Consider the following 26,312-nt stretch of genomic DNA (forward strand, 5'->3'; position numbering starts at 1 on the left):
TTAAGCCTGCGGATCATTTGTCCTTTAACAGAAATGCACACGAACACAGATGATGTGGTGGGTACTTGAAGTTTGAGGCGTTAAGGAAAACCAAAAGCCAGGCTGGTAGAAATCAAAAACTTTATTACAAAAATAAGTTACACTCACCTCCATTTTACAGTATAAAACAATTTGCAGGAATGCAAAAAATGATGTTGGCCACCAACAATAGTTTAAAACTGCTAACTTTTTTTTTTCTTCAAAAGTTGGTTTCTTTTTTTTTTTTACGAGGGAGTTAACTGTATAGAAAACTGACAGCAGTTTCCTTTTGCAATACGTGGAAATAGAAATTCACTGCAGTATCCCTTCAGCCAGAGCAGTGATCACACAAACCGTTGCAACTACAGGTAGGCAGTAACTTGTTGGGAAATATTACTATTCAGTCAGTAAGAAATCATTTCTTGGATTTCAAGAGTTACATGATCTAAGATTTAATGTTTGACATTAAACATGGTTTGAATTCAGAAAGGTATCACCAAGATTACTGCGGCACAAAAGGGACACTGCAGGGCTTTATTTTTTTATTTTGTGTATTTTGTTAAATCAAAGGCAATTGGATGCCTGTGATGTTGAAGCCTTTACAAAAGTAACATTTATCCAAAAACTATACAACCAGTAACTACATACTCTGAAAAAGCCATACAGCCAATTCAGTTGAAAATAAGATAAAAGCAGGGTTTGTTTAGACTCATCACATGAGTTTATTTTGCATGCCCAGTTTGACTGTTTGCAGTGTCTGAGCTGCAGCTGAAATGACTATATTACATTAAGTACATCGTTTGTGCTGCAGCTCTTGTGCATATTTTATTTTAAAACAAACCCTGCTTTCATCAATGTAGTTTCCCTATTTACAGTACAGGCCGGGTAGTTTAGTCCTCTGACTGAGGTAGTCAACCAACCCTTTAAAGACAAGTTCTGAAAAGAACCACGTTCCTGGAATGCCTGACTTATCCATGCCAGGTGGGTACACCTTAAAAACCTGCAAATGTTCTTCTCATTCAAACATCCAGATCAAACATTTAAGATTAACATGGATATTCCGACAATAATAAAATTGCAAATAGCACAAACATATACATAGCATCAAGCTCCTTCGAGCCACTTCAAACCTAAGAAACTTAAAAGTGCAAATTCATCAATAATTATCTTTTTAAATGGCAATTTTAGGGACAGGGAAAGGGTAGATTGTTCGGGCAGCAAGCCCTGTTATCAGCTGTGGGCAAAGAGGCCATGGCCTGTACTTTTAAGGTGGCAGCTTCGAGAAAAAAAATATATATATAAAAAAAAAAAAGGGGGAGAGGAAAATTCTTCTTTAATCGTCTGTAAGGCTGGAATATCATTGGACCTTGTGTCATGCTCTTTCATGTTAACATCCATTGCAGCTTACGGTGTGACCCCACTCATCAAGTCAGTATCCACAGGGACAGGTCAGGAGCGTGCTCGGCCCCGCTTCCCTGCTGAACATGCAAAGTCATTCACAACTTGACCAAGTATTGTACATTTGATTTAAATTGAGTGATCGACTGTAGTTACCTCGGGTTGATCCTGGCCCACCCCGCTGAGAGAAAACCATGCGACCACGCGGCGCCACAACCGCACGGCCCCGGGTTTGACTGTTGTTTCCCCGGATTCCTCGAGTTCCTCGGCCTCTCCCAGACCCTTGGAAGTCTTCATAGCCATAATATGGGTCATCATAGCCTCCACGGTAGTTATGATAGTCGTATCCATAGTAATCATAGTAATCTTCATAGCAGTAATAGTCGTGGGGGTATGTGTAACCACCACGTGCACCTCTGCCTCTGCCCCTGGCGGGAGGAGCCATGTGGGGAGGCATATAGTAGTAGTAATCATCATACCTAGGAAAACACGTGCAAAATTTATTGACATGTATCAATACGGATATCTTGAGCTTAATGCATTTCACAACCGGTAACTTACATTTGTGTTTTAGCCGCTTGTCTCTGAGCTTTGCGCTCTTTCCTTTTCTGGTCTGGGGGTTTTGCAAAAACTATTTCGATATGTTCTCCCTCAAGCTCTTTTCCATTCAGCTCGGTCAAAGCCTATGCAATTGATCAGATATTTAATTTTTTGAAATGTATGAGTAAATAAGACTGCTAATGCCACACTATACCTTCACGGCACCATCTCTTTCTTCAAAATGAATAAATGCATAATCTTTTAACTTTTTCACACGTTCCAGTTTTCCAAACTGACTGAAGGTCTTTTCAAGTATTTCCTCTGTAACAGTGCTTGCCAGATTTCTGACAAACAGCACCTTAACCTAAAAAACAGAGCAAAAGTTCTAACACTTCCCTGATATGCACATTTTACTGAAGTCCTTCCATGTCCGTACCTTAGCCATGACCTCAGGGTCTGGGTCCTCAATAGGATCTGCCCACTCTACCGTGACCACATTTCCCCACACCTTCACTTTGCCACTCATGAGTCGCCGCCTTGCTTGTGCGGCCGTCTTATGGTCTTCATACTCAAGAAAGCAAAAGCCTCGATTCTTCTTCTTGTCATCAGGTTGGTGGTACAATATAACGTCATTCAGGCCCTCTGACAAAAGAGAACACGGTCATTAGCTCACCACAATGTTTTCCGTAAGTGCAGAGTAAAGCAAGTTATTCTTGAGTAAATGGTTTAAAAAGAACAATTGCATTTTTTGTGAAAATCTAGAAAATACATTTGTGTCCCATCAGATCTTAGCGGTAAACCCTCATAGTAACTGAAGTCACTCTGGTACAACTGTAAAGTCATCATTCAGACACAAGGGTACAGCGAAAATACAACTGAACAAAGGCCAACAACATTGTTAACACTTACCAGTGACTTTAGCAAACTCTTCAACTATCTGCTCCTTTGTTTTACTCTTGGGGATAGATCCAACAAAAAGTCTGTTATTGGCCACAGAGATGCACACTCCAATCTGTTTTCCTGGTCGGATTTCATTATTGTTGCACTGTGGAGAAAAAGGTCAAAGTTAACATTTTTGGGCTCACATTGCAAATTAAAATAATTATATGGCACATACCAATTTGACAGCTTGCTGCGCAGATTCTTTAGTGCAGAAAGTGACAAAGGCATAGCCTCGGTTCAGGCCACTGAAGGGATCCATCATAAGACGCAAGTCCCAGATGGGTCCAGCTTTTTCAAAGAGGGGAACAAGCTCATCCTCGAATAGGTCTCTGGGGATTTTGCCTACAAAAATCTAGCAGATTGAGAAGATTTTAATTTATATAATTTCTCACAAAAAATAAAAAAAAATAAAAAGGAAAGATACATCACACAACTTTAACAAGAGCCAATAAACATTTATGGTTGATTTCAGACTTTAAATTTTGTCTTTGAGGGCCTCCCCATACTTGAGAGTTCATGGTGTAGTGTTAAATTAGCCTGGAGTGCCATCTAAAGGTGCGCTCATGTTGAAAGGGTCCATATGCTGACACAAGACTTGATGATGTGGTGGCACTTATTTTACTGTGCATTCACAGGACTCATAGTCATGTCAATGTACTAACGTCTCCGCCACAAAAGTGTGTCTTGCTAATAACTAATAGCTACAGTTTTTCAGCCTGACACACTTCTCTTCTGTGCCACAAGAAAAGTCCAGCAGTTTTTGCTGGCCTTATTAGATTATAATGCCATTATTGCAAGACTGACAAATGTTTATTACCTCTGTACCAACTGTGGGCTGTGTCCCAGAGTGAGCAGAGTCCGGTGGGGGGCCTCCATACTTTCTCTGACCTGTTGTCACGTCAAGTGTGTAACCAGTCCTGTCCAGCAAAGCCTGTTAAGATAAAAGACGAGTGATGAAAAGGAAAACATTTTTACAATGATACATGGACAAAATTCATACTTTAATTTTAGCTTCATCTGGTCCTTTAATAGTGTCCGACACTTTGGTCCCTTGTTTTTCTCTCTGTCTGTAGGTCTTCATCACGCCACAAAGAAAGGCACTTTTGTTCTTCAAAAGGAGAACATTGAAATAAATGTTTAGCAGAGTATCGAATAAAAAAAATAACTAAAAACATTTGTCCTCTTTACTTACTTGCACATGTGAGAGGTCACTGTCCTTGAATTGTAACAAGACTTGTAGAGCACCTTCTTCGTTGAACTCTTTTAGAGCCTCAATTGCTCGATCATCAAGGTCACTATGTGACACCAAACCTGACAAAAAACATAAATTTAATATCCAAGCATATAACATGATAGATGCAATCCACGGAGCATATTTCATCTGTTACACGCAACACAAAGGCACATCATTAGCACATTATTACACAAAAATAAAGCTAGGACACAATTAAAGCAGGCAGGCATTAGTCATGCAGTACTATAATCTTCAAGCAGCATGTTTGTCCAGAACGAATCACAACAGATGTCAAAGTGCAACTGGATATGCCAGCGCTCCTCTGTGAGGCTGTGAGTTTCTAATGAACCAGTCTTCATTCTGCCCTAAGAAGGGGTCGTCACCTGTCCCATGCAGCTACACACCTCACAGCTGCTGCCATTGTTTCTTCCTTGGTCCCATCTGGCTCAGGACAGACCAAATCATTTTGGACTTGACTGACAAACCAGAGTCCTGACTTCACCTTAGAATATGGAGTAGCAAATTCTTTTGATTAACTTACTGATTAAAAATATTTATTTGTCCTTCAGCACGAACTACAATTTTAATGTAGATATGTGGACAGAACAGACAGGCTCAATTACAAACTCTCAGAAAAAGGATCCTTCACTCGCCCTGACGCCAGTATTTATGAAGCCATCATGGCAATGGAGTTCTGTAGGTGTGCATCCATTGTAATTTCTACCAACATGCATTTCTTTGATAATTAATTTTGGTAAGTCTGCAGTACCCATTTTGGGAAGAAACCACAAAAAGTTGCTTCAAGAACCCAATTCCCCCATTCAAAAAGATAACAATGACAATACATGCAAGAAATTGATAAAATGCATATTTTATATGCAAGCATATTCACTGTGCCTTACCTGCTAGGTAAATTTCATCTAGTTTTTCAGCAACTTTCTGTGGTAAACCAGCTTCTAATAAAGTCTGGAAGTGCTCAGAATGGGTAACTGCAGCAGAGGTGTCCATTGGTTCTTCTGGACCATTTCCATTTATATGCTCAGTGGCCATGTCTCCAGAAATCTGTGTGAATGCAATGAGCCAAATTAATCCTGGGTCAAGGGCAAGACTACAATCTGCTCAAGAAAGTGCAAAGTCTCAGACAGTTTTGAAAAAATCATCAACGCCCAAATACAGTATCATAGGTTTGTTGCTTTCAGTAAATATTTATTAGTACTATTTAACCCACAACAGTCTGAAGACTCTTCACTAACTTTATAGCTCAGAGCAAAAAGAGCCAACAGTATTGATGCAACACACGTCCAAGCCTGCATGTGATGTGATGACACAGACAGAGAGGCGTGATGCAGACCAGACATATATCAACCATATCCAGTTTGATTTTACCACCTAGTGAAATAAAGCTTGCGTCCTGTTTTAAACACAACGTGTGCTGCTGAAGCATTGTTCCTAAGTACATGTTAAACTAGCTCCTGTGCTCACTTCAGTACAGGCTTGAGAGCTGATACACGTGTTAGATCAAAATGAGCCCTGTTTCCGGTGGTTGACCAGTGACCAATTATGCATTGCTTAGTTCTTGTGTTGTGACTATCAATTATTTAACATTTAAAAGCTAAATATGTGTTTAAGGTAATAGAGAGTACCTACTCATGTCATATAGTGTGGTTTCTAAGTGATGTTACTACAGTTTCAGCAAAAACAAGTGAGGGCCGTCAGCCAATGCCACACTGTTGGCTACAAATAATTATAGATCGTGTCCTGGAATCATTATAAAGCCCAGTCTGTGGAGAAATGTATACACTTTGCATTTCATTGTCAACTTGCTCGAACACGTATAAAGTCTGTGCTGGTGTGTGTTTCGGTGAACATTCGGCCTATGGTAAAGTAAAGCGGGTGTGGATGACCTGCACATGTTCATGCTAACTAGCCACGAAGCTAATGTGCACGGCTACTATAATGAAACGAGAACAGGCGATCCTAGTTGAGTGAACACACGGAGTACGTTTTTACCGTGGCTCGCGGAACAAGAATGGCTGCAACAAGCGGGAGATCTGAGAGCGTGTGCGGAGAGATTTTAATTTATCAAAATGATCCAGTGGCTACTGTTAGCACACAGTGACAATGAGCACGTAAAATCTGCGCTCTGTCAAAATAAGCTAGCATGCCAAATTGAACGTCCTTTCAATGAAGCCATTGTTACAAAGATGTTTCCTACTTATGCTACAAACACGACAGGCGTGCTATAAGTTTAGATTTCAAACTGATTTTCAAGGCCCGAAAGGTCTAAAGATTTCGCCCGCTGGTGTGCATGGCTTTGCCAACGTGCCGCCACATAGGAAGAGTCCATTTTCAAAAAGCCGGTCTGGAGAACTCGTTCCCAGCCACCAGTTTCCACATTGTTTGCAACTGCACACCGAGATTCCGCGTTTTACACAACAACTATAGATCAGAGACGAATCTGGTTGTACTAATTTGTCCTACCTGCCGCTGGATCACCAACGCGTGTGATGCGGATTGTTTCGGAGGACAGATGAGATGTTAAAAGACAGTAAAAGTGTAAAACTCCCGGCTCTGGTCCGGCTTCAGTCATTCACTCTTGATGATGTAAAATGGCTGCCACGTTCACGCCTCGAGTTTTGTCTGGTCGATGGGGTTTCTTGGACGGCCTCGCACGGGCATGTCTGCATTTACAGTAGAGCAGACGCAGACAGCAGACGCAGACAGCAGTCGCGTAGCGCGGGGCGCGAGATGATCTAAAACAATGCATTGATGGTCTGGTATGAAGAATCAACTTTTCCAAAGCTACTGGACATACAGCCAAAACTAACTTGTAGTTTGCAGCATAAAAAGATCCAGTTACTGGCTAACCAAACCAAACCTGTAGGTAGATGGAAAACACTGTACTGTTGCAGATGAGAAGACTATAGTGTTAATGAAATTACCTAAAATCTATTATTATTATTTACACAATATAGCATTAATAAAGATGATGATGATGATGAAGGAGTTAATTGTTTCAGAAAGACCAATTAAAAACTTAAAATTTCAAGTGAAAGGATTAAATTGAACCTCTTTGTATACAAAGTAACTAGGCTGTGTTAACTGCTCTCCAGCAGAGGGCGTTAGATACCTAGTCCCATGTTAGGGAACTGTTCAAAAAGAGAACATCTTTTTAACTAAGTTACAAAGAATCAAAGATTCAGACAATATCATGAAATGTTTGCTATTGCAACAGTGTCAATAAATGAAACTATGTGTTACTTTGTGGCTTACTCATATCTTCTATATACTGTGTATTGTCCATTCATGCTGTCGTTCTGTGTTCAATTGTTATTTTATCATCATTTATCTTGGATACCCTTATAGTTTTGTAGTTTTAAAGATGTTTTTTTATTGTTTACTATTTATCTCTACCAAGGTTTGTGTTTCACGTTGCATGTTTGCACCTGAAGAAAATTCCTAGTTTGTGAACCTGTTCACCGACAATGACAATAAAGCCTAATCTGATTCTGATATGGGTTAGACGATATCTGGGTTAGATGACATACAAAATCATATGAGGGAAATGGTAAACCACAAATGTTTTCCACAAAGAAGCCCGTGCTTTGCTGAAGGGAGAATGAGAAAGAGACTTCTCACAATAGGAACGTTGTCCTGGATATGCAGTTATTCATTAACGGAATTGACCAATTACAGCTTACAGTGATTGGAAACATTAACAGAATTTCTTGACTTTTTTACTCTAGAGTAGTAAGATGCAAGAAACAACTGACCAAGAACCAAGCTCAATCCAGGCAAGTGCAATTCCTGCTGCACTGTCAAGTGAAATTAAGTTATTCTTTATTAATCTCTATACAGAAATTTGTTCTCTGCATTTGACCCATCCTCAATGTCGCTGGGCGACCTGTGCGAGCAGTGAGCTCTGGGACCCGTCTCCATGATGTGGAGCCAGGCTGGTGGTCAGAAACACCTGGCTAGAGGATTAACCTATTGCACATGTTTAAATTACCACTAACCTACGCAGACACGGGGAGAACATGCAAACTCCACACAGAAAGGCTCCGTCCAGGTGGGAACCGAACCCGGGACCTTTGGGCTGTGAGGCACGAGCGCTAACCACTGCACCACCGTCGAATTTCTTAGAGGTTAATGCTGAACATACAGTATTGGAGGGTGGGTCTGACTCACAGAATAACTTTTCCAATGGAGACAGCCAGGTAAAGGAATCTCACCTTGTTAATTGACTTCATTTTGTTCAGTAGCCAACTTTACATGTTTGTGTAGGCTTTCAGTCATACAGGGCTTTCCATCATAGAGAAATGTCAAAAGTTACGAAAGAAAAGTTTGCGGACCTCGAGCTGATTTAGTATAGACCAAACCAGACCCCTCCTAGGAAGACCCTATAGGGCCTCCTCCCAATGGGACAATGGTGCCTGAACCACTTCAGCTGGCTCCTCTCGATGTGATGGAGCAATGGCTCTACTATGAGCTCATTCTGGGTCTCCAAGGGTGCACCCAGCCACCCTGCGAAGAAAACTAATTTTGGCTGCCTGTATCCGCAATCTTGTCCTTTCAGCCATTACCCAGATCTCACGACTCAAGGTGAGGGTTGACATCTCATAACATGGAACTTTGCAACACTGCAAAAATGTGCCCCACTGTGTACCACCTGATGTTTGACATTAAATAAGATTGTTGATGTTCTGGGTAAACATGTGATATTTATATGTAAAGAAGGCAAACTGCTAATAGATCCTGTCAAATATATCTAGGTGTTGAGATGGACAAAAAATCACAACCTTCTAAAGAGCCTTGTTTAAAATTGATGTTGGGCACCTATAATTCTATGGTGGTATTCTGTGATTTTTTAGTGAACTAATTTCACATCCTTTTCTCACATTAGAGTTGCACTGGCCGACCTTTAGGTTGCGTTCACATTCTAGAATGTGAGGATGACGTAATCTCAGGGCAGTAGTTAGTAGTAAAAATGTTGTACCTCATCAGTACAAACCTGCCGTATTACTTTAATGGCAGAAAGGCCTTTCTACAAGACAACATCACACTCATGGTTTTGAATCATGTCGCCTCTTTTGGACACTTTTCAGCAAAAATAATTGGACCATAGTTTAGACACGCTGACAGAGAAGATGTTCAGACAGCGTTTGTTTCATGTGGATCCTCCTAGTAATAACAAAGATATTAGCCAAAAACACCTCAGTTCTAAACCATAGACTCTTTAGAATGTTGTGAAGTCACATGAGCACAACCTTGGCATCAGTCAGTTAGTAAACTTTACATGGTTTCTTTTAAGACTTTATTGACAGAAAACAAGCATTTTCATTTGGGCAAAGTTGGCATAGTGATTGATAATTTTATTGGATCACTGCCGAGAGGTAATGTGAAAATTATTGAATTTTTTTAACAATGTTGCAAAATAGGTAAATATGCAAACACTGACAATCATTATGTAGTAATTGAGAGAAAGAAACAACATTTAACATGAGTTGTAGTGCGTCTTAAACCAATGACCCTTCCATTTTTACTGTGACATGACAAACAACCCTGAGTTACCAAAGTAACAAAGGTCCGGGGATTAGCCGCAGCACATTCATAGTCAGGATGGAAGGATGGTGGGGGTATGTTTTGACTTTCCGCCTTAAGGTTCAATCACTCTGTGCTTTTAGAGGATTACGAATGAGTCATCAAGATCACTGATAAGGTAGGTAAATTTAAGTTTATTCAGGAAGTGACCGTTGACAAATTCGACTATAAAAGTAAGGATGAAGCTGTGGTTTTCATTTGAGCGGCGTTCTCTCAACATGGTAATGCTTCTTAAATTGAGTGATTGATGTTTTTCTTTACCTTTGACTAGGACATTTGGATCTTCTATTATTCCTCCAGGTGACTCTTGCTACAATGGGCTCTGTAAAATCCAGAGGAGTGTCACTTTTATTGTTGACTTTGCTTCTTTACTTAGTGGACACCTACTCCTACAGTGACGGTACAGTGAACATTATGACTCTCACTTTGTTTGGAAAATATCAGACTGACCATAAATGTAATATTGATTTCTCTAGTTGGCTGTGAAGAGTGCTCTCTGAAAAGGAATGTTGTTTTCTCCGTGGACCGTCCAGTCTATCAGTGTATGGGCTGCTGCTTCTCCAGAGCATACCCAACACCCCTGAGGGCGATGAAGACAATGGCAAACCCCAAAAACATCACCTCTGAAGCAACATGTTGTGTTGCTAAGCACAGCTATGAGGTAAACTGGCTGGAAAACGTTTTGCGATCATTTTAATTTTTGTGGCAAAACATTACTCATCTATTATTAGGTCTACATGATATAAGTAACAAATGGTCGTTGTTTCTACATGCTGTGTGTATTTTTTTTTTACTAATTACCTATATTCTTATATTCTTTTTCAGACAGAGGTGGGTGGCATTCGGGTAAGGAACCATACAGAATGCCATTGCAGCACGTGCTATTTTCATAAAGTTTAACATAAAGTGCACTCGGAAGCTTCCTTGTAATACCAGTTGCTTGCATATTTTGTTTAGAAGTATAAGAATATGTGTTTCTGTAACGTAACCAGCATTAAAAATACTTTTTATTTGTTGAATTTGCATGTTATTTGCATTATTGTCAATGTTTGCATTAATGTTACAGACCCCGAAACTAATTAAAATGTTCCCAGACAAAATTGTTTTGTTTAAGTGACATAAAAGGCTGTAGTCTCTGTAGTCTCTCTAAGCCATTGGTTCTCAGCCTTGGAGTCGGGATACCCAGGAGTCGTGCAATGATTTCAGAGGGCCACCAGATCGAATGGGGGGCATATTTTTTATGTAGTTTGAATAGAAAACGTTCCCCGAGGGGGTTGTGAATAACAACAGTTCTTTGGGGGTGGGAACTAAAAATAGTATAGAACCCCTGCTCTAGGCTATTGTCTGAGTGCTTTAGCAGCATGCAGGTCTATTCAACCTTATTCTATAATCAGTGCTTAAGTTGTAAATCTTGTGAGCCGATGAAGGCATTTTATTTCATGCAGGCTCGGATCTGCATGGATGCAAAATGTTGAATTGCAACCTCATTTACAATGTTTGCATCCTCAAATTTAGTTGCACCACAATATAAGATGATTGTGAGACGCTCTTTTTGCACCCTTTTGGAACTCTGATGGACCCTCAGTGAGTTGGTTCTTTGGCCTGTTTTTGTGTCAAATAATATAAAATAAAATGAGTAGCTATAGGTAGGCTGGTTTGCTTTTAGTTGTTCAAATGGTTTACAGCCAGTTTAAATCATATTTGAGTCAAACTTTACTACAGGTTTGATCTTAATTTAGGTCTGGTGATACTTGAAAAGTCCAACATTATAGGCTACTAAGTGGTACTTGGTGTAATAATAAAAAAAATCCCCACTGTATTAGGTTATTACGGCCTAGCCCTTGGGCTGAGCTCATTGGTTGTTTTCAGATTCTGCTTATCTGTACACTCTGAGATGGAGCAGAAAAGCCAGGTGAAGCCACTACGACTATTATGTTTATAAACAGGGATTGTTCGTTATCTAAAAGGCTGATCAACAAATGTTGAGCCTGATCACATACACATCTGAAATCCTCCTCAGTGAAACACATACAGATGTAAAACGAGGTGCTCTCTCCTCTGACTCTATTGAGATGGTGCAAACTGGTTAGGTCTGGCCTACCTAAGGCGTTTCCCCCAACCCAAATATGGCCAATATGGATCAATGCTAGACCCCACGATGGCTCACCCATAAGGCTCACCCCTCCCCCCTTGCGTGCGCGTGCGTGAGGCTCTGGCAGCGTAACATCTGTGCGTACGCGGTCGTGATTGTTGTGAAGATGGCGGAGGGGGAGACTGAGAAGGAATATGATACACGGAAAGCGATTGAAGAGCTGCGAGAACGGTTTCAGGGCTTGACCACTGCTTTGAAACAAAGTCAAGACTCTCCACTGGAAGCCACGCTGCGATTCTGCCAAGAGTTCTGCCAGGTTAGCCCACTTAGCAGCCACTCATCCCGGGCAGCCCACAGACCCTCTGGCTTCCTGGCCGAGGATGCGCGTCAACGTTTGTTATAACAATGTAGCTAAGGCGCTAGCAACTTAGCTAGTTGAGTTTCATTTGAACATTAAGATTTTATATGCATCTGAGTTTTAACCTTCGTATAGCTCGCGTTTTCCTTCACAATGTTGTATTTGCAAGGCTCGTGTGTGTGCACCGCGCGTGCTCGGACTGCATTTTTACAGGCTAAAAGCTAAAATCTGATCAATGCTGCTAACTGGTATGCGGGGTGCCCCGTCCTGTTCATGGAGATGCAGTTAAAATGGAAAGAACAACGCCATTTCTGAGTGCATCAAATATACGCACCAGCACAGATGATCTTTATAGTGTGTAAGAAAATGCATTGTTAGCTTTATGTTATAGCCGTGTCCTCACGTTTTGCCCCTACCTGGAAAATGGCTACTTTGCTGCACAAATGAATGATGTTTTCCAGATGCTGGCCCCAGCATTTTCAATTATTTGAAAAACGACAATGGGCATAGTTAAATAAGCGAACAGTTTTATTCCAGCTGGTTAGTTCGTTATTTTTTTACTTTCAGTTCATGTCTCCACAGAAAGAGTTAAAGTCATTGACTGAATTGTACATTCCTGGCGTTTTTTTCTTGTTCTTGAGTTGCACAGTTTACAAAGAGATTGGCTTTTAAAATCATTAAGGACCTTTTTTTTTATAGAACAAGACTATCTGCACTTTAGTTTTAACTAGTGTAGTTCAATTAAGAACATTAACATTGTTGTGTGAGGGCTATGAGGATCACAGGAATTGATTGTAAGAAAGAATGTACTTTACTGGGTTAAAAGGTCTGAAGTTACCTATCAATCATATTTGGTTTATTTTATTACCATGTTTAATAGGTTCTTGTGGAACACGCTAGCCGCTGGCAAACAGACGAAGACCCATTGCCTCAGCTTCAGGTCTACACCATCGCTATCCTCAACTTTGCTAAGGCCGTTTCTAGTCTTTCTCCCGAATGTGACAACGTACCACTTCTACTTGAAAAGTTAGCACAGTGAGTAGAACCTTTCTAATACTTTATATTTAGTTTATTACACAATTCTTACAGTGTGTCTGTGCTGTTTATGTTGTGTTCACAGGAGCTGTGTGGAGCTACTGCTCCTGCTGCCCCAGCATGTCCCCGGTGCCTTATGGGAGGAGTTTCAGTCCTCCATCAATGTTAGTAGTTTGATTACTGTTAATATAGTGAAATTCTGAAACTTGATAGAAAGATAAAACATGGAACTAACGAGAAATATTTTGCAGATGGCACACAACCTTTTACAAGAAAATGGTAACTCACAGCTTAGCCTGCTGGCTGTTCTAGCACAGCAGAAAGGTGTTTGGTCCAACGCTACTCTCAGCAGCATTTTAGCTAATGAAATTCCACAAACTGAGAAAGGTCAGTATTTCATTTTTTCTAACTTGTTTGGCCAGTGGCATGTGACATGAAAGTTTTACTGTGCACAAAAGTCACTTGTATTGAAAATATGCCCCTTATTCCGACTATAGAGGATTTGCACAGACATAATTTTTTCATTCCAAACAGAACCTTCAGTGGCAAAAACAATGACAATGTCGACCTGCCACTCATTTGGATTTTGTTGCCATCACACACTGCACATCTGTAAAGCTGCTTTCAGTTTAAGTTGCATATTTATCCAAGAACCAATCTTGTGTGTCAATTTATTGTCAAGTATTATGAATTCTGAGATAATCCACAAATGTTTTGTAACAAACCCACATGTTTTTTTTCTACAACTCTGGTTCTCAAAGTCACTTTCTTTATCTTGTGACTGAACACTGGGCTGATTGGTGACTCCTGTGTAACTGAATTATACATTTTGAACACTGCTCTTGCAATAGTTCAAGCTTAATGACTTTTTGTGTAATTGCAGAGATGATAATAAACATGAACAACATATCTGTTATATCTCTAGTTCGGTTAGTTTTGAGACTTCTCTGTGATGTAATCTCTTATGATTTTGTTTTGTATTTCAGTTCACGAATATCTGGAGTTGGAAGGTCCCAAGCTTCTAACTCTGCGAATAAAGCACCTTATCAAAATCGACAGTGTTGACAAAGCTGCTACTCTGGCCAAGGTTTGCTCCGAATATTGTGGATTTGAAGGAAAGGGGCCCTTCAAACAAAGCTACCTTCTGTGCATTTGCATGACGAAAAGCCAGGATCAGCTGATGGATGAGGTAAAATCAAAATCTAAAATGTTCATACATATATTTTGTTTGAAACCCAACCCAGAGTTATCAGTTTTTCATTCAGCGTTAGGTCACTATGTCAAACTCCAATTTTCATTTGTTTATTTCAATCTCACAGATTGCCTCCATAGACTGTAAAGAAGCTCTTGAGATGATTTGTAATTTGGAGTCAGAAGGAGACGAGAATGGAGCTTTACGCATTTGTTCATCTTTTCTGAAGCGGCAGCTTCTCCTTGGAGATGTTTATTGTGCCTGGCAAGTGTATACTTAATATTTCTATCCAATAGGCTTTGGAAAGAATATTACTCCATTAAGTTCTGTAGTAATTCATGCTATAATGTTATTTTCATACTTCTTTTTTTCAGGGAACTTACACTTTTTTGGAGTAAACTACTAATTCGTCTGGAACTGTCAGCTGATGTATTTCTCAGTCGCTGTAAAGAGATGGCTCTTCTATGTAGAAGTGTTTGTCACATACTGTTTCTTATTAAAGTCATCCAAAGTGAAGTAAGTATGTTTTATGTATTGCATGTGTGAGTGTAAATACTCGGTGCACTGACATTTGATACGGTTTGATTACAGATTGGAGAGGTGGGACTGCCAGTGTGTGTTGAAATGTGTATCCAAGCCCTGAAAATGTCATCTAGTGACCATAAAGAAAGCAAATCTACCATCTGCAAAACCATATCATGCCTTTTGCCCACTGATCTGGAGGTCAAACGTGCATGCCAACTCACAGAGTTCCTCATCCATCCGACAGTGGACGCCTATTATGCCGTGGAGACACTATACAACGAGCCAGATCAAAAACCGGAGGAAGACGAAGGTCATCACATGCCCAATTCCCTACGTTGTGAGTTACTGTTGGCTTTGAAGACTCAGTGGCCTTTTGATCCTGAATTCTGGGATTGGAAAACATTAAAACACAACTGCTTATTGCTAATGGGTGACGAGGCAGCTATAGTGTCCTCTATAGATACGCTTAATGATACTGACGAACAGGAAGTAGAAAGTGGACTTGCAAAGCACCCTGAATACAAAGACCTGGAGGATTTCATGCTAACCACTACGAAAGAACTTGATGAAATAACAGATGAGAAAGAGAAAAATAGGGAGGCTAAAAAACTAAGAGAACAAGGCTTTGTTTCAGCTCGCTTTCGAAACTGGAGGGCCTACATGCAGTATTGTGTTCTGTGTGACAAGGAGTTCTTAGGTCACAGAATTGTCCGTCACGCACAAAAGCATTTTAAAGATGGCATGTTTTTATGTCCTATTTGCGCAGTAAGCTATGAAAGTAAGGAGACGTTAGAGCCACATGTAGCATCTCATGTAAAGGAGTCCTGTAAAGAGAGACTCGCAGCAATGAAAGCTTCAAGAAAAGTAGGCAAACCATACCAGTCACCTGTTAAAAATACCACCAATAACTTCATCAAATCAGAGCCTGATAGTCAGTTGGAAAACAAAGCTGTTAATTCAGAACAAGCTCCACCTGACCCTAGCGAAGACTGTTTCTGCCCTGTTACTAATTGTTCAAAAGGATTTAAATTTTTCAGAAACCTCATGGCTCATGTTCGATCTCACAAGGATGATGAGGAAGCGATGCGCTTTTTAGAGATACAAAAGCAGAAAGTGGTGTGCCAGTATTGCAGACGACAGTTTGTTAATGTTCAGCATTTAAATGATCACTTGCAGATACATTGTGGTACCAGACCATATATCTGCATACAATTAGATTGCAAGGCCACCTTTAATTCTAATTCTGAACTGCTCATGCACCGAAGGCTCCATCAGGAATTTAAAGCTAAGTGCATGTTCCCCAACTGTGGGCAAGTTTTTAGTGAGGCCTATCTTCTTTATGACCACGAAGCGCAGCATTATCTAACATACACATGCTCCACAGATAATTGTGGAAGAATATTCTATTCACAAGAACAGTTCTTGTCCCATCAACAAGTACATAATCCTAATGCTCAGGCAAATGTGACAAGTGAAAGCTCATCAAATGCTCAGCCTATTGCCTGCATAAAGATAAAAGAAGAAACACTAACAACTGTTGGCTGTCTTGACCCAAATGTACCTACAAATCAGATTCCAGTTAGCACAACTCCTTGCACTTCACCTGATAATCTTAAAGAACCTGTTAAAGTGAAGCATTCAATCGAAAGCATGTTGAATCATATGGCAGAGGCTGAACTCAAAGAACCAGATAAGTGCAACACACCACTGGCAAATTGCTCTCTAGTTCCAACTGAACCCTGCTCTGCACCGGAGGCCCAGCACGCTGACCAGAGAGTTGTGGATTGTGGGGAGTCACCTCCAACATATCCTGGTGTATCAAATACTTTGGATACCCAGCAAAGAGAGATTCTGAATAATGAGTTGCCCAAAGCAATCCCTCAGACAATCGCTGTGGATCAAATCAAAACTGAAACTCCATATTCACTCCAAGAATATCTTCCTATTACCCAACCTAGTAACAGTGATGACAACTTGTACTGTTGCCCAGTGAGTGATTGTACAAGGTCATACGGCACAAACAAAAGTCTGTCTCGGCACGTCAAGAAACAGCACCCTGAATCGTTTGAGGACTGGAAATTAGCTAAGAAATATAACAAAGTAGCAAAACTTGCAGCCAAAAAGCCACGAGTTGCAACACCGTCCCCGAATCAGGCTTTGATGGGGAAAGGGCCAGCTAAAGGGGTTCTGTGCAACACACCTGAAATGCAGCATGCAGATTACCGTCCGGGCTGCTCCTCCTCACTCAACCAGTGTTACCCAAACTCAATGGAGCCAGTGCCTATCACTCCTATGGTAAACCCATCACTATACCCGCCCTGGGGAAGCCCGAACCACTCCCCAATGCCGCCTGAAATGTCCCAGCCTTGGTCTTCAGCTCCTATGAACAACTGCTACTCAGACCCTAGCAACGTGAGTGACTACCCCTCCCGCAACTACTCCCATTGGCAGCCTGACGTCTATCAAGCAACCCCACCTGTTCAGATTGAAAAGAATTCAGGTGTGCCAGTGCAACACAGTGGTGTACCACACAGCCCCTCTGATTCCAGTTTAATGTCACAGTATGTGTCCAGTTCCTTAATGCTAGACAATGGGGGACAAATGCACAACGGGGCAAATCAGTATGGGCTCATGCGCCCTCAAAGCAGTGTTAGTGCTAGCAGTGGAGATGTTGGAAAAAACAGCACAGAGATTAATGAGGACAGTATTTCAACATTAGACACTCTAAATGATGCAAGTTTCCAGGCTTCACAAAGTCCAAGTGAAAACTCCTGCCTCACTCAGAGCTCCTCAAATGATGTGCCTATAAAATGCATGAGTCCAAAATCTGACAAAATTATAAAAACGGAGAAGATGGACGAATCTTCACATCCCACTTGTGAAGACTTGGAAAATTCTATGGATGGAATGAGTCCCCATAGCAGTAACCAAACTGATCTGTGTTACAACGCAGAATGCCCTAATGCTGACTGCGAGGCAACAAAAGAAAAGACAGAAGGCTCAGATGGAAAACTCGATGGCTTGAGCAAATCTACAAATTGGCCTGTAACCATTAAAGAGGAAAACGTCATGCCTAGGAGCTGTTTCAGAGAGTTTAGCAGCTCCAAGTCTCCAGGCTTCCCAAAAGAACCTAACTCCAGGTCATTAGATGAGATAGATCTTACAGCAGACCTTCCGAGCTCCTTTCTAGATTTCCTCAACGATCCTCTCGTTCCTGATGCAAATGGAGCAGTGTGCAGTTTATCAAATGGGGATTTCTTACAGGAATCATCTAGCTTGACCACTTTGTCTCCAATGACACTGAAACAGGAGCCTCTAAACATGTACCCTACAGAATATTGCCCTCTCGCCAACAAAAGCAATGACATTTCTAATTCCTTCCAACAGAAAATGGGAAATCCTTCCAACTTTGAGCAAACAGTGCAAGGAGGTCCGGCCTTCAACACTGGCACAATTTCGGGCAAATCAATAGAGAAAAAGTTGAAACCATTTAAATGTGACCAGGATGAATGTGAATACGCATTTATGACAAAAGAGGCGTTGTTCAAACATTTGTCTAAAATGCATGATTACACTTTTGAGATGATTGAAGACTTAAAAAGATCACCGTCTAAATTGTCTCCATATCCGTGTCAAATCTGCAACAAAACCTTTACCAGAACAACAGGTTTGAGAATTCATTATGAAAAAGTGCATCGGCTGTCACGCGAAGACATGCAGAAGCTCAAGATAAGTGCTCGAAACAGGCGGGCGTTCAAGATTAACAAGAGTGATGGTGCTGCGAGCTGCACGGTTACGAGTATTGATGCCAATCAGAATGCCACCCCCGACAATATAGTGACTGATATTAAAGCAAATCTTTCTGACTCTGCTTTTGAACCCGAAACAGAAGAAGAATCCATTTCTGGCATATTCACACCCCCACAATATGGTGAAGAAGAAAAAGTAGGACCCGAGTCTACTGTCACACATCTGCCATCGCCTCCGAGCTACTTCAGCGATCTGACTGTTCCACTCCCTCCTCTAGACGAGCCTGAAGTTATCACAAGTCCCGTAAAAGAATTCACAGTAAATGCCATGCAGAGCCCCAGTGGACGGGCAAAAGAAAAGATGAGGCAATCCGACTGGTCACTTGGCAACATAGAGAAAATAACCAATAGCGCGTACACGTCTCCAGAAAGGCCAAGCAGCTCCAAAAACGCACAGTCCAATGGAGAAATCTGCAAGAAAGATAGCCCGCAGAAGAAGTCGGGACAGAAGATGTGTGACCTAGACAGTGTGTACAGCCCGTACAGACCATATCGCTGTGTTCACGAAGGATGCACCGCTGCGTTCACCATCCAGCAGAATTTAATACTCCACTACAGGGCTATGCATCAGGAGTCTCTGCCCGTAACAAACACTGAACCCGAAGAGGAAAACCCCGATGAATATAATGTTGAAGATGACAGTATTATAGAACGAACATCCGAAGTCAGGTGCCAGGTTAAAAACTGTTCGAGAGTATTTGTAGGAATAGCAACACTAGTGCAGCATTATCTTTTACTTCACAAGTTTACCAGAGATAAGGCCACAGCTATGATGGCGAGCATGTCTATAAGAACATTCAGCTGTGACCGTCCCGAGTGTGCGCTCCCTTTTGATTCAGTGAAATGTTACATAGATCACGTCAAGGATTTTCATAAAGAAATTGCCATCTCCGAGAGCGGTTCTGTGGACATAACGTTCAAGTGTGAATATGAAGCATGCGACCGCGTCTACAGTACAAAATCCAACCTCCTCCGTCACCTGATTAAAAAGCACAACTACGTGTACGATCCCAAAACGTCTGACGGCCGCAGGAACAAGACTGCGGGTCTGTTCACGCCAGGTGGCAGTGATAGTGAGAATACAGAGAAAACACTAAAGACAAAGAGCACCTGTAAGAATGATGGGAAGCAAGCGGAACATTGGATACGTTTCGGAAACCTAAACTTAAAATCTCACGAAGAGGCAACGGCCATGTGCACCAAGAACTATGTTTTGCAGTACCCGTGCATGTTAGTAGGCTGTGATGCAGTAGAGCGAGCTGAGAAAGACATTTTCAAGCATTACTTTACCCATGGCCTTACGGAGAAAATTATTGAAGAACAGAGGGGACTGTTCATCTTCTGCCGAAAATACACACGCACACAGCTCAAAGACAAAACTGAGGGTCCATCGGGCTCATCTATGGAGTCTGAGCAAAGAAATGGAAGAACTGGCTCAGAACATAAAAAAGTTGATTTCAAGGACAGTAAAAGCCAAGAGAATAAAAGGTTTAATGATAATGTTGCTGAATATCAATCTTCCAACAGTGCCAAAGGTCACCCTAAAAGAGGACGTCCCAGGAAAGGGTCTCAGCCGACAGTAGCGTGTCCGCAGAGGATGGGGACACTGAGAAATCGCTCTACTGTACGCAGCTGGAAACAGCGCTTCCAGCCGGATACGCGATCCGTCCAAGATCCCAGTCGCAAGGCAGGATCTTTCAAACCCTTAAAACTAAAGGACCCGCATCACCGGCACTTGCACACCTCTGTTTCGTGCCAGCCTTCCAAACGCAAATTAAACATGGAGCCTGCCAGTGATGTTCCTTCTAAAAGACAGTTAGTGCAAAAACAACTCAAACCTGCAGTGAATTTGAAAATGAAATGTAAAGTAACACGTGGCGGGAGAGACTGTAACACTGTTGACTTCAGAAATCCTGTAAAACTTAAATTCGTTAACAATGTAAAAATAGTTGTGGATAAAACATTTTCTGACAGAGAGCTATCGTTAAAGCAGCTACAAGAAATGAAGCCTTTAGTTGTTATTAAGAAGTTGAGCTACCGTTGGTCATAGCAAACACAATTTCACTCAGGATTTCAAAAGAATGCTGCAGAATAGATGATTTGTTAAAGAATCGCTCTCTCTCTCTCATAATTAACAACAAAATGGCCTTTTTTGTACTTAAAATGTCTTTGATTGTTTTAAGTATCTATGTTAGTTAAAATAACCAGGTATACTCTATAGGGCATAGATTTAGTCCACTTTGTATTTATGCTTAGAATTAAATATGTTTTTTTTTTCCTTTTTGCTAAATGGAGATTTTTAAAGTATGTTTTATACATCCCTATGGGATTCGACTTCTGTTTGTATTTATTTCATCATTTCTCAACACTAGTAAACCTATCTGTAATATTTACACGTCTTCCACAAAGTGTTCAATAAACTGTCACTGTCTTTTTTTAACTCTTGTTTAATAATGTGTTATTTTTAGTGTTGATTTAGTACAAAGGCATGTGACGTCTACAGATGTTTGCTCTATGGCCTATTTTGAAAACGTAAATGCTAAGTAGAAATCAGCATTCAAATATTCCATGGCCCACTCAGATTGTGTGCACCAGTGTTTCCCAAAGCGGGGGTCGCGAACACTGAGCTGGGATTCTCAAGATTTTTTCAGGATATAAGCAAGAATGTATGAATACATTATTTTAAATAATTTATGATTGAAAACAACATATATTTATGAATTGAGGTCAAACAACGAGTAAGTTAAGTTAAGTTATACTGCATTAATCTGTGTAGAGAATCTCTGTAGACAAATTAGTTCTCTGCATTTGACCCATCCTCAGTGTCGCATGGGGCGACCTGCCAGCATGGGCCGGGGACCCGTCTCCATGATGTGGAGCCAGGCTGGTGGTCAGAAACACCTGGCTGGAGGATTAACCTATTGCACATGTTTTTTATAACCTACCACTAACCTATGCAGACACGGGGAGAACATGCAAGCTCCACACAGAAAGGCCCCGTCCAGGTGGGAATCGAACCCGGGACCTTCGACCTGTGAGGCACAAGCATTAACCGCTGCGCCACCGTGCCTATAAGTAAGTAGCTAATGTAATAAGAGATCTTATTTTTTGCTTCATATCATCTATTATTTATTTGTTTAGGTTTTTACTGTTGAGGTTGCAGATTGTACACACAACAGTCCATGTTTTTCTCTCATGTCAATGTAGTGACTTTTCCTTAACTGTAGAGGGCACTAGTATCCCTTCATTGATGAGCTTAACAGGCCCTTCGACGTTGATGGCAAAACATACCCCAACCATAGTGGTATCTTGAACAACAGTTTAAGCAAAACAAACATGGATTAAGACAAATGCCTCCATAGGCTTAAGAAAATGCAGATCAAAGCAGAGTTGTGTGTGATAATAGTTCCCTGGTGGGAAAAAAAGTAGACTACAACATGCATTTTGATGAGTTTTTCCACACTAGAACACAGAAAACACAGGCAATGGGCCCATCTGCTGTGCACACTGTGTGTATGTTGTACTTAAAATCATTTTTTGTGGTGAACTGCAGCGCTTAGACAATGTACCAAAGATGTGGGTTTCTACCTCAAGATTGGATGCTGTTCCCTCCAGTGACATGGAGCCCATGGACCTTGCTAATCCTACCTGATTTTTCTTTTCTTTTTTTAAATTACAAATAATGAAAATTGAAACCACTAAATAAAATGCTAGCTGTGGTCCAAATTCATCTAGCCTTCCTTACACATTTGCAGCATCCCAATTCTTCAAAAAGACGAGTTTATAGGCTCATTTCACAATTCACACTTTTCAGCGTTACTGTTGCAGAAATGCTGGAAAACTAGCTTTCAAGTTCATGAAACTGCATCTGTATCATAGTTTATGCCTACAAATGTCTGAGTACAATACATAAAAAAATTCCGTCCCAATACTAGAAAAAAAAAAAAACATGTGAAGTGCCTTCCATTCATTAATTTTCTTCCTCTTTATCCGGGGCCGGGTCGCGGGGGCAGCAGTCTCAGCAGAGATGTCCAGACTTCCTGATCCACACACTCCTCCTGCAGCTGTTCTGGGAGGACCTCGAGGCGACACCAGGCCAGCTCGGAGACATAGTCCCACCAGCGTGTCTTAGGTCTTCCACCAGGCCTCCTCCCTATAGGACATGCCTGGAACACCTCGGGGTCGGCCATGAGGCATCCAAAACAGATGCCCGAGCCACCTCAGCGGCTCCTTTCGACGTGAAGGAGCAGCGACTCTACTCCGAGCTCCTCCCGGGTAACTGAGCTCCTCACCCTATCTCGAAGGGTGCGCCCAGCCACCCTGAGAAGGAAACTTGCTTGTATCTTGCATCTGCAATCCTGTCCTTGCGGTCATTAACCTCTTGACCCATCCTGAACCGAGCGCATTGTCTCCAGTTCAGCTTTACCCAAATCTAAAAGCCAAGACCTACAAAAGTGATTGTTACTTTGTTGCCACACTGTCGCCGTGTTTTTGTCACATTGTTGAAGCGTCTTGGGTCTCTTGTTACGTTTCCGTCACGTTTTTGCGTCACATTTTAGGCGTCTTTTATGTTGTTGTTTTTTTTTGTCACGTTGTTGTTGCTTTTTATCCCGTTTTTGTCGTGTTTTTGCCACTTTTTTGTTGAGTTCCGTTGCCATTTTGATGATTTATTTTATTTTCAAGCTTTTAGATTTGGGTAAAGCCGATCTGAAGAAAATGTGCTCGGTTCAGGAGGGGGTTAAGAGGTTAAGGACGCAATTGCACTTAAGTGGACAAAGGTCTATCACTGACTGCTTTGGGCCACTGCTGAAGGGATCAGGGATGTCCAAGTCATGCAGCACAGACACATGTTGTCCATCATCATCTTGGCCCTAGCAGCGACTCTACTCCGAGCTCCTCCTGGGTAACTGAGCTCCTTACCCGATCTCGAAGGGTGCGCCTTTCGGTCATTACCCAAATCTCATGACCATAGGTGAGGGTGGATTTGAAGATACGTAAATCGATCAGTAAATCGATCGGTAAATCGAGAGCTTTGCCCCCGACTCAGCTCCCTCTTCACCACGACAGACCGATACAGCGACCGCGTCACTGCTGACGCCGCACCGATCCGTCTATCGATCTCACACTCCATCCGTCTCTCACTCGTGAACAAGACCCCGAGATACTTGAACTCCTCCACTTGAGGCAAGGACTCCCCACCGACCTGAAGAGGGGAAACCACCTTTTTCTGGAATTCAAAAGTACTGAATAATATAGCTAGGTACTCTAATAAGTACAGTTTCTTCAGTTACTAATAGCCTATTAGCTGATGCTCCCCGCCTCTGGCCGCAAATTACCTAGTTGGGTGTTTTGTTTGGAAATGTTTTGAATTGCAAAACATTTCTCACATTTTACGGAGTACTTTAACTATAAAAATGTTAATGTAGCCTACTTTCTGATTTGTGTAATATTCTCAAAATCTGATTGCGGGCCAGAGGTTCTATGCTAGAGTCCCAGATTTGGCTCCCGCAACTGACGTTTTCTACCCCTGTTCTAGACTTCTGCCTCATTTCCTAATACCTTTGCAGTTATAACCCACTAGATGGCGCAAGCGCACTTCTTCCAATCTACACCACTGGCAGTGCACGTTCTAATGCTTAGAAATTCCACTACCGTCTACGTGTCGTGTTTTTAGTGATTGTGATTTCCCAGTTAGCCTTGTGAACCTTGTTTCACAGATGAAAACTGACACAAATATGACAAATGAATGAAAATGAAATGAATTTTTATTCCAGTTACATGAGATACATGAAGACAGAATTGTGTGTTTGTTCCTCACTGCATCACACTCTCAGCTAAATTGGATGATTACATAGCACCATATCTCTGCAAGTTTGCATCTAAATTTAGATTTCAAGTCGCCGACTAGGCTACGTTGTAAAAGAGGGGTAAAAAAGTCAATGGTGTTGTGAAGCAAGTGTGGGTTTATCGGTGGAGCAGTAGACAGTGGTCCCTCCCCTGTTGCCTAAAGGTGTGATAAGTGAAAGCCAAAGGATGAGACTGCTGGGGCCTTATCAGTGTATAGAGTGTGTCCTGGCACTGGGACAGCCATGTAGCCAGACCTGACAAAGGTGTGCTAGAAGATAAGAATGTATGTGTGGAAGGCACAAAGAGAAGCCCAACGCACATGAAAGGGATGCTTCAATGAGGATGAAAGGTATAGGAAGTTTTTAAACAAAGAAGAAAGAAAGAATAAAAGAGATTTGGCTTTTTGTACACCGGCATCTGTTGTGCTGGTGTTGCTGTAGGGATGTCTTCATTTCCTCATGGAGAGTGCCAGAGAGGAAAGCAGGAGGGAATGCAGATTTGTTCCTCTGAAGCCAGGAACAGAGAATGTGTTTAGAAAAGGATGCCCATGAATTATACTTGCTCTTATGCAAGGCCTATTTACTATTAATGCAGTGGATTGTGCATTCAGCTTGGATTTATTTTAGATTGTTTACTTTAACCGCTCCGATGGTCCCACATTCTACGATATCAATATACTTGAGCTTTATATCATTGTTTTAATGTTGTTACCTGAAACCTGGAGTTGTCGGTCTGGAGTTCAAATCGCTTGCCCCACCACCTTCTGTATTATTTTCAACTGTTTCACTCCCCTTTGTGTCAATAGAGGCATTTTGTATGGTTAGAAATGACTATTCTTCATGGTTTTATGATATAAAAGTATTTCAATAAGCCTGAATTTTCCACACAGTGGGACCTTTAATGCGACACAAAGCCATGAGCTTTAGTAATGAGAAATGTAGAGATCATAGACAGCTGTTTTTGAGTGTATTTGCTGAAATAATGACGTGTGAAGCTGAAGTGTCCATGATGTTTCTCTCTAAGAGTGCGGGCATGTCTCCTGTCTTTTCAAATGCTGGGCAAGCCTCGTTACATGTTCATTATAACCACATTTTGCATTGTAAATGGAGTCAAACCTCAGCGGGCGCACACGATGAGCCCGTCTCCATCCCTCACCACAGACGTCATTGATGCTGTTGACCCAGAAAATGTCCCAGGAATAATCAAATATACATTAAATGCATTTCCCCCGCGAAGAAAAAGCTTCTCTGGATGGAGCTCAAACAGCATTCAAATGCCTGTAATAATCTGCCAATGACCTGCAATGCATGTGCCGGATTCCACATCTGTTGAACAAAAATACTACAAGATTTCCCGGGAATCACAAGCTATTTTTGGACATTTTTATTCACATAGTTCCTCGGTGGGTTCAGCGGGAGTTAAAAATAGTCAAGTGGCTGCTTATAAATATGTCTATTGATTACTCTTCTATCATAAAACCATTATAAAATGCTAAAAGCTATTGCTCTTGGTCATAGTTGTGCTGTTGTTGAACACTTACGTTTAGATCTGTGGTATAGCAGTCACAACCTCTATACAGTAAGCATGTTGTTGTTTTAAAGCCACAAAGTGTAACATTTCACTCAATAAGTACATATATTTCAAGACAGATTATTTTTCCCTGTTGAGAAATATGAGATTTAAGTGGGTTGGATCAGACAAGATAGCCTTTATTTATCTCA

General features: G+C 41.3%; 3 protein-coding genes across 5 annotated transcripts; 2 read left to right on the forward strand and 1 right to left on the reverse strand.

Annotated features, from left to right (window-relative positions):
- Positions 1-127: 127 nt before the first annotated feature.
- LOC306975393 (heterogeneous nuclear ribonucleoprotein Q) lies at positions 128-6,752 on the reverse strand. 3 transcript variants are annotated; one of them, XM_079572907.1, is made up of 12 exons: positions 6,614-6,750; positions 5,035-5,194; positions 4,091-4,209; positions 3,899-4,006; positions 3,716-3,829; positions 3,074-3,250; positions 2,866-3,001; positions 2,393-2,598; positions 2,171-2,320; positions 1,978-2,099; positions 1,573-1,895; positions 128-1,493 (listed from the first exon to the last, which is right to left on the reverse strand). In XM_079572907.1, the coding sequence occupies exons 2-12, from the start codon at positions 5,180-5,182 to the stop codon at positions 1,468-1,470; spliced, it is 1,629 nt and encodes a 542-aa protein (XP_079429033.1). In that variant the 5' UTR covers positions 5,183-5,194; positions 6,614-6,750; the 3' UTR covers positions 128-1,467. The 3 variants fall into 3 exon arrangements, with proteins under 3 accessions (XP_079429033.1, XP_079429032.1, XP_079429034.1); XM_079572906.1 differs by having other exon boundaries at positions 128-1,496; XM_079572908.1 differs by lacking the exon at positions 5,035-5,194 and having other exon boundaries at positions 129-1,496; positions 6,614-6,752.
- Positions 6,753-9,890: 3,138 nt separating this feature from the next.
- On the forward strand, positions 9,891-10,823 carry LOC306976193 (glycoprotein hormones alpha chain-like). Its single transcript, XM_079574081.1, has 4 exons — positions 9,891-9,954; positions 10,034-10,133; positions 10,210-10,394; positions 10,559-10,823. Exons 1-4 carry the CDS (start codon positions 9,913-9,915, stop codon positions 10,631-10,633), a joined length of 402 nt encoding a protein of 133 aa, XP_079430207.1. The 5' UTR covers positions 9,891-9,912; the 3' UTR covers positions 10,634-10,823.
- A 1,154-nt stretch (positions 10,824-11,977) lies between these two features.
- On the forward strand, positions 11,978-21,146 carry znf292a (zinc finger protein 292a). Its single transcript, XM_079573290.1, has 8 exons — positions 11,978-12,141; positions 13,064-13,218; positions 13,304-13,382; positions 13,470-13,605; positions 14,205-14,407; positions 14,538-14,674; positions 14,785-14,926; positions 15,002-21,146. The coding sequence occupies exons 1-8, from the start codon at positions 11,992-11,994 to the stop codon at positions 20,792-20,794; spliced, it is 6,795 nt and encodes a 2,264-aa protein (XP_079429416.1). The 5' UTR covers positions 11,978-11,991; the 3' UTR covers positions 20,795-21,146.
- Positions 21,147-26,312: the final 5,166 nt, after the last annotated feature.

Source organism: Gobius niger (genome assembly GCF_951799975.1).
Source record: "Gobius niger genome assembly, chromosome: 16".
Lineage (NCBI taxonomy): Eukaryota > Metazoa > Chordata > Actinopteri > Gobiiformes > Gobiidae > Gobius > Gobius niger.

Bases quoted from the DNA above. Each gene is read 5' to 3' on its own strand.
- LOC306975393 (XM_079572906.1), bottom strand. From the start codon at position 5,182: ATGGCCACTGAGCATATAAATGGAAATGGTCCAGAAGAACCAATGGAC. The intron at 3,002-3,073 runs GTATGTGCCATA...TTTTCTCCACAG, and splicing joins CGCAGCAAGCTGTCAAATTG to TGCAACAATAATGAAATCCG. The intron at 2,599-2,865 runs GTAAGTGTTAAC...CTCTTTTGTCAG, and splicing joins AGAGTTTGCTAAAGTCACTG to AGGGCCTGAATGACGTTATA.
- LOC306976193 (XM_079574081.1), top strand. From the start codon at position 9,913: ATGAAGCTGTGGTTTTCATTTGAGCGGCGTTCTCTCAACATG. The intron at 9,955-10,033 runs GTAATGCTTCTT...TTATTCCTCCAG, and splicing joins AGCGGCGTTCTCTCAACATG to GTGACTCTTGCTACAATGGG. The intron at 10,134-10,209 runs GTACAGTGAACA...TGATTTCTCTAG, and splicing joins CACCTACTCCTACAGTGACG to TTGGCTGTGAAGAGTGCTCT.
- znf292a (XM_079573290.1), top strand. From the start codon at position 11,992: ATGGCGGAGGGGGAGACTGAGAAGGAATATGATACACGGAAAGCGATT. The intron at 13,606-14,204 runs GTCAGTATTTCA...TTTGTATTTCAG, and splicing joins AATTCCACAAACTGAGAAAG to TTCACGAATATCTGGAGTTG. The intron at 14,408-14,537 runs GTAAAATCAAAA...TCAATCTCACAG, and splicing joins AGGATCAGCTGATGGATGAG to ATTGCCTCCATAGACTGTAA.